Source organism: Bubalus bubalis, chromosome 8 (genome assembly GCF_019923935.1).
Source record: "Bubalus bubalis isolate 160015118507 breed Murrah chromosome 8, NDDB_SH_1, whole genome shotgun sequence".
NCBI classification, from domain to species: Eukaryota; Metazoa; Chordata; class Mammalia; order Artiodactyla; family Bovidae; genus Bubalus; species Bubalus bubalis.
In genome coordinates, this window is record NC_059164.1 from 74,469,381 (window position 1) to 74,483,397 (window position 14,017).

Sequence of the window (14,017 nt, forward strand, 5' to 3'; positions counted from 1 at the left end):
TTCCCACCCTGATCTCTCCCCGGGATGTCAGTTGAAGTCTTTGGAGTCTGGTTGCTCTCTCAGTACCTTGGATGTGGATGCAGACAATGGCATCATTTCTTTCTTTCTTCTCAGACACTGTTCCAGGGATGACTGCGGTTATAAGACTTCCATGGGGACGTATAGGTTCTGGTATTGGGTCTTTCTGATAGAGTGAATTGGTTTAGCTGAGTGGCCTCAAGTAGAGGTTTAGAGCGAGCTGGAGATGGTTCATGTGCAGTTGCCGCAGTAAGTAGAAGTGACTGACAGTGGTCAGCAGGCTGTGCCCAGAGACACAGCCTGTCTCCTAGTGAGTCAGGGTGGGTGGAGAGCCTTTCCTTTATCAGGGCTCCCAAGTGGCTGTGGGTGTGGTGGGTGTGGTGGGCACGGTGGGTGGGTACTGAGTGGTCCACCCAGGAACAGTTCCTTAATTTTTAGGACAGAAATGCACAGCCTGCCATGAGCTCCCGCTACTGCAGCCTAGGAAACAGACATAACACTGCCATCATCAACCCAGCAGCCTGAGAACACGGGCTCCTGTCCCGACAGCGGACCATTTCGGGAGTTAGGGAGGAAAGCAGAGTGATTAAGTAGTTTCTAAGGAGTGTGTGTGTGTGAGAGAGAGAGGGAGAGAGGGAATTGAAAAGAAAATATTTAGGCAAATTCCTTTCCAAAATTAAATTGTTAATTTCACATTAAAGTGGTTGGTCAGGTTTAGAATTCCAGTGTTTTAAAAAAAAACAGAAAGCATGGATTTGGGAGTGAAACAGAGGTAGAGTTGCATTCCAGATGATTCCAGTAACCCTTTATTATATTAAATGTTAGCATAACCTCTCTGAGCTTCTGTTTTCTCATCTTATAGAGGGTTCTTTACCACTAGGGCCACCTGGAAAGCCCGTCCTGGCATAGAGGAGATTCTTAAAAAGAACCTCTGTCTTTAGAATGTCAGCCCTATTGCAGGAGAGGGCTGTTTCCTGTGTTCTGTCCTCCACTGATGAGAAAAATAACGATTCTTTGTAACCTCACCTGGATGTAGCCACACCTGAGAGCAGCGGCTCCTGGAAACACCCCTTCCTGCAGTCTTGCTCTTTCTTTCTGTCTCTGCTGACCCATCTGATGCCATGAGATGTGCCTGATGCCCTCCGTCTCCTCTTGTTCCTCTCTGTATTCCCCGGGCTGGTTCGTCCCAGCACATCATCGGGACTCTGCTGAGTATTCCATTTCAGTCTCCATTAACAACTAACTGGCAGCCATGGCCAGTGCTTAGTAAACGCTCATGGACATTTCCTGGAGAGGAGTTTTCTGTTTTTCTCCAGTGAAGACTTGCAGGGAAGATACTGTTGGTGCTTTTGAAATGAAAAGTTACTTTTTAAAGCAAACCTTTCACAAAGGTAAAACATAAGATTCATTGATTCAGTATTTGAAAGAAAGAAAGATTTCAGCAAGCTTAGTGTATCTATCAGGTTTTCTCTTTTGTTTCAAATCGATTTTTTTGTTGGAAGCAGGGCTAGGGGACAGTTGAACTTTGTATAGATCAGTTCTACACCTTTTGGGGGGCCAAGTGGTTGGTACTTGAATGGAGGTGAAGTTGAGATGTTGCCTTCCCTTTGGCCAATTCTTCACATACCTGTGAGCACATACCTTTGAGCACAGGTGGGCATTGGTTAATCTGTGTTCAGCCAGGATGGGAAGGAATGTTTTCATTTTTCTTCCTGTCCTCTTCATTTTCTTTGCTTACTTTTGAAATATTTTGGGGGTGTCCCTTTCCCTCCTTGTGAGATAGCACCTGCTCAAAAGTCAGGTGGGAGTGGGCAGGGGATCGTCACGGGATAGCAGGGGTAGAGTGGCGAGTCTGTCCTGCAGCCTCTGCCCTTTAATGAGGCAGAGAATGTCCTCTGGCTCTTTTCTTCCTTCTGTTTTTTTTTCCAGATGAGAACCTCCCTGGTGTGTCTTTCAGTGGGAGCAGTCGGAGCTGTAGTTACATTTGATTTTTAACCAGGCCCTGGCTGCAGGGAAAACATTACCAGATAACTCACAGGCCACCTTTTGGAAAGGGCTCTGGGTTTTGTTCAACGGAGTGGGGACAGTGGGAAGGGATGGGGCACAGGGAATGGTTGATCTGCACTGGGACAGGTAGAGGCTCTCTCTTCTCTTGCATCTGCAGCAGAAACGCTGGGGGTCCTGGGAAGCTCACATCCCAGTCTGGAGATTGGGGTCTCCATTTGCAGAATGAGGATTAAGTCCCTTCAAAATCCCCATGAGCTGGAAGCACAAAATTATAACATGTCATTTGAATATACAAAAGGATGCAAGGGGCAGATGAAGTGAACGACTCCGCCTTCCACCCTTCACCCACCCAGTGGCTCTGATAGCACTCTGCGTTCTGTGGTGGAGCAGAGCTTCACAGCCCCAAGCCTCCTTCACCTGAGGGGCCCCTTCCTCCCTTCTGCCGGGGGCTGGCGATGGTGGCGGTGGTGGGACCCCAGCCCCAGCCCTGCCAAGCATCACAGAAGTGAGTTTGGCTTCATCAGTTCTCTGAAAATTACTTGTTGCATCACTTTTCCAGATCTCATTAAAAGGGGTACTTTGCCATCAGTTATGTCAGAATGTCCTTGAAAACTGACCACAGTTTTAGGGGCTTCACAGAACGGGTTAGGGCTTGTGTCTCATTTTCCATGGAGGGTTTGGCAGTCAGTCATGCAATGACTTCCTGCCCCAAGCCTCCCAGATAACTTTTGTCCCCGGTGATTCTGTTTTCATTGCTCTCACCCTGCAGTTTTCACATGGGGTCTCAGAAAACAAAATTCCAGCGCAGTGTGGGCAAGGTCACTCTTCTCCAGGTGTGGTTTAGAGGGACTGTACATAGGTGGGGACACCCTGCCCACCCTGCAGCTGTGGGAACTAACCGACTCACAGGTGGCAGGAGGATGAAGGAGACGGGGAGTGGCAAAGATTCTGTGTCATTGTTATGCACCTACTGTATGTCAGGACCCTATCACACCCGCAGTTCCTGCGGCCGCACACATAGCGTTCAGACGTCCCTTGGGCCTCTGCCTATCTGATAGGCACATTGAGTCGTGTTTAGGTTCACAACTCTTGTTTTCATTGACATTTTGAAACCCTCACATTGACTTCCGCACCTTCCCAGTCTTATTGGGTGGCATTTGAAGGCCCACTAAGTGGGTCTGTGCAGTCTACTTGGGGGAGAGGTTGTTTTGGTGTCTGGGAGTGGAGACCTTTGTGTTGCAGGTGGTCAAGGGCTGTGGGCACTTCTGCCATCAGACCCTTGTTTATTTATTTGGCTGTCGTTAGTTTTTTTTTACCTGCTAAGACAGCAGAGCATCTTTCCAAAATAGTTCCCTAGGTTTTGTCATGTAAGAAGCAGCCAGAACATTCAGTCTCTCAGTACTCGGGACCCACTGGGGGGTCCCTAATGCTGGGGATACCACAGGTATCCCCAGATACAAAAAACAGATCCCTTCCCTCCAGGAGCCCATGTTCTTGTGGGGGAGACATTGGTAAGTCTGCAGTATATCTGGCCGTAGGTGCGTGCTGCAGACAAACACCCAGCAGGGACAGAAAGGAAGGTCAGAAGAATCCACACTGAGGAGGTGAGAGAGCAAGCCAAGATAGCACTGCAGGTGGAGAGCGGCATGAGCAAAGGCCCTGGGGCAGGTGTGTGCCTGCTGTGGTCTGAGTGGTGAACAGGAGAGAAGTGAAGCAGCACAGTCAGGGGATGCCAGGCCTTGTCCACCATGGAAGGAGCTTTTAATAAGTGTGGCTACTCATATGAGTCTAGGCTTCCCTGGTGACTCAGTGGTAAAGAATCTGCCTGCCAATGCAGGAGACGCAGATGTGGGTTTGATCCCTGGATCGGGAAGATCCCCTGGAGGAGGACATAGCAACCTACTCCAGTATGCCTGGAGAATCCCATGGACAGAAGAGCCTGGCAGGCTACAGTCCCTGGGGTCACAAAGAATTGGACATGACTGAGAAACAGCACACATGGACTCACATAGTAGGAGCCCTGGGCCTGTGTTCTTTATATATGTTCTCTAATTCTTACAAGTGTCTTGAAAGATAATACTGCTTATTCCCTTTTATAAATCAAGGGCTTGGGCAGCCTAAATGTCATGACCAGGAACGCACAGAGTAAACGCAGAGCAAGAATCCCACCTGCAGATTCAGGGAAACTCAGTCTGAGTCCTTCTGTGGAGAATGCAGGGCAGGGGCAGTGGGTGCCAGAGGCCCCTCTTCCTTCTTGCCCCCGACAGCCCGGGATCATAAAGCGTGGGTGCAGCGGGGAGGCCCCTGGACAGCCCCCCAGAGGCCTGGCGCTGCCTTTGGGAAGATTCAAGCTCCTACAGAGTGATTGAGAAGTTTTGGCGGGTCTGACTTTGAGGGCTCACTGATTTGGTTTGTACACTTTTCCTATAGATATAAAATGTACTGGACGTTTTCCACCATAAAAAGTAACCTGCACGCATGGTAGGAAGTTGAGAAAGGAGTCTGTGGTGGGGTTTGGCTCCATCCCTCACTGCATACCCTGCGAAGCTCTGAGGGTCCATGAGACCAAGGCCTAAATGTTCCATGCCCGGCCTCACACAGAGCCGGTGTTTTGTCAGTGGCAGTCGAGTTGTTTTTAATGTGTTTATTATTATTTTAAGATTTCTAATACTAATAAAAACAGTAAGATTGGGATTACTCGTAACTCTGCAGCCAAGGGAATATCCTGCCCTGTTCCACTTCCTGCAGGCCCTTGTGGACTGTTCTCCATGTGGGGCTGGCCACGGGGCCCTACTCAAAATAATTAACGGGCACTTTGGGGCAGTGCCTGAATTTAAATCAGAAGAATTTTTGTACAGCTCATTCTTGGCTTCCCTTTTTCCCTTAATTCATTGTGCCAGTCCGTTTTCATTCAGATTGAGGGAGGAGGACTGGAGTCATGGACGCATGGACATCTGTTTCTAGACATTGCCAGCTCCCTGCCAGCTGTGAGGCTAGTGCTCTGCCCTGGCCACCCCTGGGCCTGGCGCTGTCCACCCCTTCGCTCTGGGGGGATTGAGATTCTCACGGAGCAAAGTGTCTTCTGCTGCTCACTCAGCAAAGCAAAAGGGGAATACCTGATTCCCCAGGTCTTGCCTTATTTTCTTGGCCACAGCTGGTGAAGAAATGAGATGAAAGCTGCTTATCTCTGTACTCTGACTTTCAGTGTCTGTGTTCGAGTTTCATGTAGGGCACAGGCACCGCCTGCTTGTACACGGTTGGGGCAGAGGACTTGAACTGGTATCTGTCTTATGCTCCAGCTCCCACTTCACCCACGGGCTGTTCTGCATGAGCCCAGAACATCCTAAACACGGTGACCTAGTGACTCACACGTGGGTCAGTTTTTCCCTTTCACAGCGGGAGGGGTGACATTTGCAGGTGTCCCCTAACTTGGGGCGCTCATTCTGAGGTCCTCGTGTGCGGAGCTGGGTTCAGCAGCTCCCCACCCCGGCACCTTCAGGTCACTCACTGCCGCCATGCAGAGCATCATGACCGGCTGCCACCTCTCTGTGGACGGGGCAGGGCAGCAGGGGCGCCAGCCTACTGAGCCAGAGAACCTGGGTTTTGGTCCCATCTGCAGTTCACAGCAGCTCCCCAACCTGGGAAAGTTACTCATGCTCTTTCAGCCTCAATTCTTCATCTTTACAAAGGGAATATGCTAGAAGTCAGAGAAAATACACTTGAGTGCATACCCCGTGATTGGTGCTCTGTGACCACCAGCTGTCACTGACACCATTCCCTAACGACCCTACAGCTGCATCTAGTTCCTGCCTCTTTGACACTCACGTCCAGTTGTCTGTCTTGCAGACTTGGTTTGTTTACTGTGTTTTGTGTATCATTGCTCCCCCTAGCCTTCCCACCAGGCACTACATTAAAAGGAGGGTCCCTAGGTTCATACCAGCCTGTATCCCTGTGTCCAGTGTCCCCCATCACTTCTCGCTCTGCTTCTTCCTCTTGTGCACAGTTGGGATAAGAAGGAAGCTGGAGTCTCATGCGCTCTCAGCATAGCAGCCCAAGTTACCCCACAGGTCTCTGTCCTGGAGTGTCAACCCTGTGTTTTTTAAAAAAGCTGAAACCTGCCGATGGTGGAGTACATCAGGGCTAGAGCTGGGTCCCTCAGAGCGGCTCCAGGCCCAGTCGCCGCTGGAATGCAGTGGCTCCCGGGGCCGCAGACACAGGTCAAGCCCTCTGCGGCTCCGTTATTGTGGTCTGCCTGCAGTTTCACAGTTGGGAATACAGGGAGGCAGAGGAGGATGCAGTGGCGAGGTGCTGACCGCGAGCTCTCTTGTGCTGTTGAGTGCCCTCCCAGCTCTTTGTTGTGAGCCAGTGAGTGGTTGACTGCCGCCGCCAAGGCCATAATTAATAATAGTGGCAGAGGGTTCCACTTTTCTCATCTGCATTGGAGGCCTAATTTTGTTTTCCTTGGCTGTCCCTGTGCATGGAGATCAGTGGTTACCCCTTTGTGTTTTGAGGTCCTGCTGTGCCTTCGTGGGCACCTTCTTGGCCCAAAGATGCTGCACTTCCAGGAAGGCATGCCGGAGACCAGTTTCTGTGCTTTCTCTTTTTGTTGAGCTACATATTTAGATTTTGGCAGATCTCAGAAGGTTGAGGACAGCAGGCACCTATGTTAGATGTTCAGTTAACTAAGGATTTGTTACCCAGGCCCCTGGAAGATGCCCTGTAGGTGCTGACAGAAGCTCTGTCCTGTCTTATATGCACAGTCCATTCTTGAGTCTTGGAGACTTGTGGGTGGAGCTGTGCTCACCATTCATACTACAGATGAAATGAACAGTGAGCCCTCGAGGCAAGGTGACTCTGAGTGTGAAGAAGCCCAAAGATTCTCTAAATGACCCTTCTCTTTGCATAAAAAGGTAGGGCCTGAAGATGTTTGATTATTCAGATTTCTTTGTGGGCATTTGCTACGCAGGAGTATATGTAGAATTTTTGGATTCTAGCAGAGTCTTTGGCCCTGAGCATTCTAAGTTATGAATTTGTTTATTTGTTCAGACAAAATATAGATGTGTTCTAAGAGCCCAAAGCCCCTTTTCATCTTTGACTTACAGTCTGTCTCTCGTTTTCTCCCCACCAGTGCTGCACACGCAGGGCCCCGTGGACGGCAGTCTTTACGCCAAGGTGAGAAAGAAGAGCGCTTCAGATCCCAGTGTCCCAGGTGGGTCCCCCGCCGTCCCGGCCGCCAGCAGCCCAGACCACAGCGATCACACCCTCTCTGTCAGCAGTGACTCGGGCCACTCCACAGCCTCGGTGAGGACCGACAGGACTGAGGAGCACCTGACTCCCGGATCCAAGAGGGGCCTGAGCCCCCAGGAAAAGGCCGAGCTGGATCAGTTGCTCAGTGGCTTTGGCCTCGAGGATTCTGGAAGCCCCCTGAAGGATATGAGCGATGCTCGCAGCAAGTACAGCGGCACCCGCCACGTTGTACCGGCCCAGGTCCACGTGAACGGAGACACCACCCCCAAGGACCGAGAGACGGACATCCTGGATGACGAGATGCCCAGCCACGACCTGCACAGCGTGGACAGCATCGGGACCCTGTCCTCCTCGGAGGGCCATCCGTCAGCCCACCTGAGCCCCTTCACCTGCCACCAGAGCAGCCAGAACTCCCTCCTGTCTGATGGATTCGGCAGCACTGCCGGCGAAGATCAGCATGGTGCTCTGGCCCCAGATCTGGGGCTCGCTGCGGAGCCCCTGTTCGAGCGAGAGCGGGCTTTCGGGAGCCGCGAGCCCAAGCAGCCGCAGCCTGTGCTCAGGAAGCCCTCTGTGCCTGCCCAGACGCAGGCCTACGGGCCGAGCAGCTACTCCACGCAGACCTGGGTGCGCCAGCAGCAGATGGTGGCCGCTCACCAGTACAGCTTTGCTCCTGACGGGGAGGCCAGGCTCAGCGGCCGTGGTGCAGCAGACAGTTCTGGCCTGCTGCAGACACAGCCTAGGGTCCCGCTCACCCCCACTCGGGGGGCCAGCAGCAGAGTGGCCGTCCAGAGGGGCATAGGCCCTGGGCCACATCCTCCCGATATACAGAGACCCCCTCCTGGCAAAGCAGCCTTCAAACCCAGGATTCCAGATGTCAAAGTCGTGAATGGTGCTGGCCCAGAGCTGGGCACAGACCTGTCCCCAGGCTCACCCACCCTGGACATCGACCAGTCGATCGAACAGCTCAACAGGCTGATCTTGGAGCTGGACCCCACCTTTGAGCCCATCCCCACCCACATGAACATGTCGGGCAGCCAGGCCAACGGCCCCATTCCCCCAGATGGCATGGCAGGCGGGCTACGGGCCAGTGGCCGCCTGCAGGACACAGGAGATGGCCCTGGCAGGGCCCCAGTGAGGCAAGGTGAGCTGGGGTTTCATGGGATGCACACTTTCCTGTGTGTGTTTTATAGAATAAGGTTTTATGGAAGAGCTCTGGGCTCGTCACAGAGTCTGAAAGGGGGGAATGAGGAGGACACTTGGGGCCTTGGGCACAGTCTTGTGAGGACAGGCAAGTGACCACACTGTTCAGGTGTGGACGGTGGCCACGAGCTGGCCACACAGGGAGTGGGGAGGCTGTTCATGGGGCAGCAAGCTCGAGCTAGAGAGAGAGGGTCATGGGGTGGGTGGAGGCGGGGAGTGGGAGGAGTGATGGAGGGGTAGGTTCTGGAGAGTCGGGGCCTAGAGGCTTGGTAAGGATCCCAGCCACCACAGCAGGCTGCAGGGTCCAGCGGCAGCCCCAGCACAGCAGGGATGCGGGCCCTGAGGGCGTCCCTGTGCACCCTTCAGCCTTTGGGGCTCTGCTGCACAGGAGGCAGGCACTGTGCAGGCTCTTAGAACGTGGCTTGTGCAGAGTCAGGGCCAGGCCTTCCTGCCCAGCTGTGAGACCTTGGAAGGCTGGGGGTGGCTGTAGTGGAGACAGATGACCTCTGGGTGTATGGCTGAATGGATGTGGGAGCAAGTGTTGGGTTCTAGCCTGTGATAGGCTCTCCATGTTGGAGAGGCACAGGCTGTGGGACCAGGGCGGATGCCCTGCAGGCTGTGGGCACTGGGACAGAGTGGGTCAAGGAATAGTATGTGAGGACATTGGGGGAGTGTGTGTATAGAAGCTTCCACACAGAGGAGATGGGCCAAATCAGGTATCCAAACCTGAGTGCTGCTAAAGTCTGGGGAGGTTTAGGGAGGGGTGGAGCTGCAAGGACCCAGGGGTCACCTTGGGGTCGAGAGTGTGGTGACCAGTGAGACCAGGCCTCCCTGTGTTGGTATGTCGGTGTGCATCCACATCTTTGGTGTCAGCTGCTTCCCTAAGGATGCTGCCTCTAAAAGTGAAGATGGGAGGCGGGATGAAGGAAGGATTCCGTAGCTTCCTCCTAGTCCTGAGTCCAACCCCGAGGGCTGAGCCAGGGTCACTGATGGGGCAGGAGTGCTGCTCTTGCCGCTGGCATTGTTCTTGGCCCTTTCATCTTCTCAGGCCCCTCAGCTGCAAGGACAGATCCCGTCTTACAGTTGATTTTCCAGAGGTGTCAGGACGTGGCCTGCCCAAGGTCTCATAGGTGGTTCGTAGTAGAGCGGAACTCAGCCCTGTGGCTGCACACAGAGGCCCTGCCTGCTTTGCAGTCAGACAGGGTGGATTTCAGACCCAGCCAGGTCCCAGATGGCTCGGGGAACCTGAGCTTTGCAGACCTCGGTCCTGTCTAGCTGCGTTGGCTGACTATGTGCTTTGGGTTAAGGGTGTGGTTTCTTGGGGAACCTGAGCTTTGCAGACCTCGGTCCTGTCTAGCTATGCGTTGGCTGACTGTGTGCTTTGGGTTAAGGGTGTGGTTTCTGAATTTCTCTTCGCTCCATCTATTAAACCCTATCACATCCCCGGGGGTGGAAAGGTACAGGCAGTGCTGGTCAGCAAGCCCCTGAAGGGCACCTGGATCATAAGTGTGATGATGCTGTGACATCCGGGCTTCCCTGGTGGCTCGATGCGAAAGAATCCGCTTGCGTGCAGAAGATGCAGGTTCGAACCCACTCCAGTATTCTTGCCTGGAGAATCTTGTGGACAGAGGAGCCCGGTGGGCTACAGTCCATGGGATTGCAAAGAGTGGAACACCACTGAAGCAAACTGAGCTCGCACGCACCCTGTGACATTCATTTCCTTTCCCTGAGTACCTGGGCCCTTGGATATCAGAAGTTTGGGAGTTGGGAAAAACTGAGAGAACCTTCTGGGAATAGGTTATCAGACTTGAATATGTAGCTGTTGGAGTAGTTAATTGTAGCAATAAAACAGATGGAATGATTTGGATATATGAACTCATTTAGTCAGATACATTCAGGAGATTCTGAGTTTAAAAAAAGTTTCAGTGGGAACAAAGCTATCTGCATCCTGTCTCTTACCTCACCAAACCTACTTAAAAGGAATTTCTTGGAAAAATTAAAACCAGAAATCTTTTTTTTTTCTTTCTTGGATTAAAACCTCCTTTGAGATTTGGAAAAGGTTGGAGGTGGCTGAGTATATGAAAGAGGGAAGGATTCTAAGCTCAGGTTACCATCTGACAGCTTCCTTTAGCTCATTTGTTTTCCAGTGGATGGAACATAGTCCCAAATGACTCGTCTGTCTTTTAACAGTAGAACATAGAGCCTGGGGTTTTAGAAAGTCCCTTCATCTCCTCCATCCTTTAGATAGCTATACTTAAATTACTTGATAAACTCATCACTGTAATTACTGGAATTTTAATTTTGATTTTAGATCTTTTCTATTTCCTGGACTTATAAAGTAGTGACATTTTTAAAATGAAGGGACTTGAATACTTCAACAGACCTGTAAAATTTCAGCGAATGTTAGGTTATTAATTATGCAAATTCAGTTGAGTGTTTATTAATCCATTCCTGTTTGTTAGGAATCTTGGGTATTTGTTAGTTTTATTCTATACTTGTAAAACTATGGTGATGTCAGGGGATGAGGTATAAATAAACATGGGCACTAATCTTCAGAGACCTTCCTGAAATTTGGGCATGAGCTTCTGGTAGGACCCCTGAGCAGCGATGAATACCCGCCAGCTGGGCAGCTCGCAGCTCACAGCGTGAGGACTGGCCTTCTAACTCGGAGTTCGGCTTTCAGTTTCAGAGCGAGCTCCTGTTTGAGGACAGTGCCAAGCCGGGAAGTGCAGAGCCTTGGAGACTCGCACCACATTGATGAAAAGGATCTGGACAGTGTAGAGGGTTCTTGGAACAGTCTGCAAGCAGACTTCTGGCTTTCATTCTGGGACGTCTTGTCTTGCTAGAAATCCCATCTAAAGAATGTGCATGTCTCTAGCTTTCAGCCCTTTGAATTGAGGTGGAGAGAGAACTTCCTTCTCTCCCTGGCTGGTGTAGAGGACACTGGAACCCATTTGATTTTAATATCAAAATGTCATCTGAGTATTTACATCTTTCAATTGCAAAAAAGCTAGATCAGCCAGCAATAGAAAAAAAATTGCTAGATGGCAAGGAGAGTCAGCTAACCAACTGATGCTGAGATGTGGAACCTTTCAGAAGGTTCTGGGATGCTGCATCCTTGTGCTTTGAAGATGTTCAGATCCCCAGTGCACACATCCATCCTCTGCATGGGGGAGGCCAGGGCTGCCAAGCTGGACTGGTCCACATGTGGTTCTTGGCGCTACCACACTGAGTAGGAAGGGGACAATGAGTCTGAAAGGCTCCACGATATTTGCAGGACAATGGCTGTCACTCCACAGATGCATCGTCGCATGTCTGTGTGCCTGAGGCTCACCCTATTGATGTGGGTCAGTATCTGACCAGAGTGGCCTCATGTCTTGCATACAAATAGGAAATAGGCTGGAAAGTTCTATGACGCTGTATTTTCTACGTGAGACCCTCCTTGGCCTGCCTTGCATCTTGCCCCCAGATGCTGACTGCTGCATAGTGTGTCTTAATTCTGGCTGTAGAAAAAGGTTTGTCACAGAGACGTTAGCATCCCGGTTAGTGAAATCCTTCACTCTTGGCAGGTTGTGTCCTGATTATGGGAAAGACCACAAGGTACCTGGTGGTAGGGAGTTGGAGGTGGCATTACCTGGAACTCCCCCTGGGGATTGCCGCATGTCCTGCACGGCTCACATTGCACCAGCTCTTCAGGCAGCAGCATGTCAACCGTGGCTCTGGTTATTTCTGAGATGACAATTATATGCGAAGGCTAAGCCTTTTCTGAGAAAGTCTACCTGCAGTCAGCACAATGATAATAATGGTGAGGATGGTGGTAGGGTTAGTGATGGTAATGATAGTGATGGTGGGGAGGCTGATGGTGATGATGGTGGTGGGGGTGGTGATGGTAAGGTGATAGTGAGCACTGCCAACTCAGCACCTTCCCTGTTCTTGGTGCTGTGTCTGCATCAGCCCTGATGTTCATTCCCAATGAATAAACAGGCTTCCCTAGAAGCTCAGCTGGTAAAGAACTCGCCTGTAATGCAGGAGACTCCAGTTTGATTCCTGGGTCAGGAAGATCCCCTGGAGAAGGGTTAGGCCACTCACTCCAGTATTCTGGCCTGGAGAATTCCACAGACAGAGGAGTCTGGCAGGCTACAGTCCATGGGGTTGCAAAGAGCTGGATACAACTGAGCGACTTTCACTTTCATAGTGTATAAATAGCCTCCCTCTGTCTCACTCTGCATCCTATGGCTGAGACCTAATTCCACTCAAATTCTGCTCCCACATCAAAAAACCCCTGGAGGGCAGTGCCAGTGACTTCTTTTGTTTCCTGGCACATACTAATGTTTGTAAATAGAGCAGATGTGGTGCTGGTGGAAGTGCAGGTGACCTTCCAAGAACTCATGTGTCTTTGCTGAACTGGCTTGGAGAACTTAGCGAGGTTCATCATGGGCTGTGTAGGAAGTCAGTCCTGGCTCTGAGACAAGAGAAAGGCCCTAAAGTGGTGGAATCTCAGAAAGCCTTGGGAGGCCTTGTAAAATGGGGTGAGGTGTGGAGGCGTTTCACTCCATGCAGGTGCTCAGCGCCTCTGCGGCTCCCCTGCTCTGAGTGGATACCAGACTGTGCTTCACCACAGCCTGTCTGGGCGCTGCTGGGACTTCGCGCTGCCCCACCTGCAAGGTCACCCAGCTGCACTGCATCCCTGCTCAGAAGTGGGTTTCTTAGATCACATCCTTTAAGTGAGGGGAGATTTCAGCTGATAATACCAAGCAACAAAAGGAATGACTCAGTATGTGAAGTTTCTGATTCCACAGATGGCAGGAGGCCAGCTCTCTTTACTCATACCTACAGGCTCCTTGTTTCCTATTGTCGAGATACTTTATTCATGGCACATCAACTCCCCCACCCACAATTGTCGGCTCCTGGCCGGCCTCATGTTCGGTTCACAGATGGCACTAGGTCACTGTGCCAGCGCCCCTCTTGTGCTTCTGTGGACACAGTCATCCCTGCAGGAGTGCCCGTCCACGTCAAAGGTCTCATTTATGCTGAAGGAGAGTCACAGTGACAAGTATCAACTTCCAGTCCTTGATAGTGGAAAGCCCATCAATTTACATTATACATTAAACGCCAGCCAAAGGGAACCATTAGGAGAACCCGAGGTCCTCAGCCGTGGGTCCACACCATGAGTGCGGGACCTCCTGAGCACGGGTGGGAGCTGTGGCGGCAGGAGCTCACAGGGGTGTGACAGGAGATCCAGGGGCATCAGGGAGTAGAGAGCAAGGCCTTTCTGGGGGAAAGGTGGGTGTGGGCTGTGCAGACACTGGGGAGAGGGCCCAGGTGCACGGAGTGCAGGCGTGTTCATGGATCGGGAATCCAGGTGCACAGAGAGGGAGGAGAAGAGGGAAAAAGGGGTGAGTGTGGACACACAACACATCTGAGACAGAATGCCTGCCTTCAGTATTTCCTCTGTTCCCTGAGGCCGCAGACCCTGAGTCAGGGAAAAGTTTCCTGGGCTGACCCCAGCGTCACCTGGGGCAGCAGGACCCAGGCCTACCGTGGA

The 14,017-nt window shown here is 51.6% G+C and overlaps 1 protein-coding gene across 12 annotated transcripts in view; it reads left to right on the plus strand.

Moving 5' to 3' along the window:
• The window catches only part of TNS3 (tensin 3), a 222,572-nt gene that overhangs the window by 148,814 nt on the left and 59,741 nt on the right, over window positions 1-14,017 (plus strand). For all 12 annotated transcript variants that reach the window (XM_025291331.3, XM_045166422.1, XM_044946771.2 and 9 more), the window contains one exon: window positions 7,154-8,413. In XM_025291331.3, coding sequence (XP_025147116.3) covers window positions 7,154-8,413 — 1,260 coding nt within the window. The remainder of the gene's footprint in view (window positions 1-7,153; window positions 8,414-14,017) is intronic.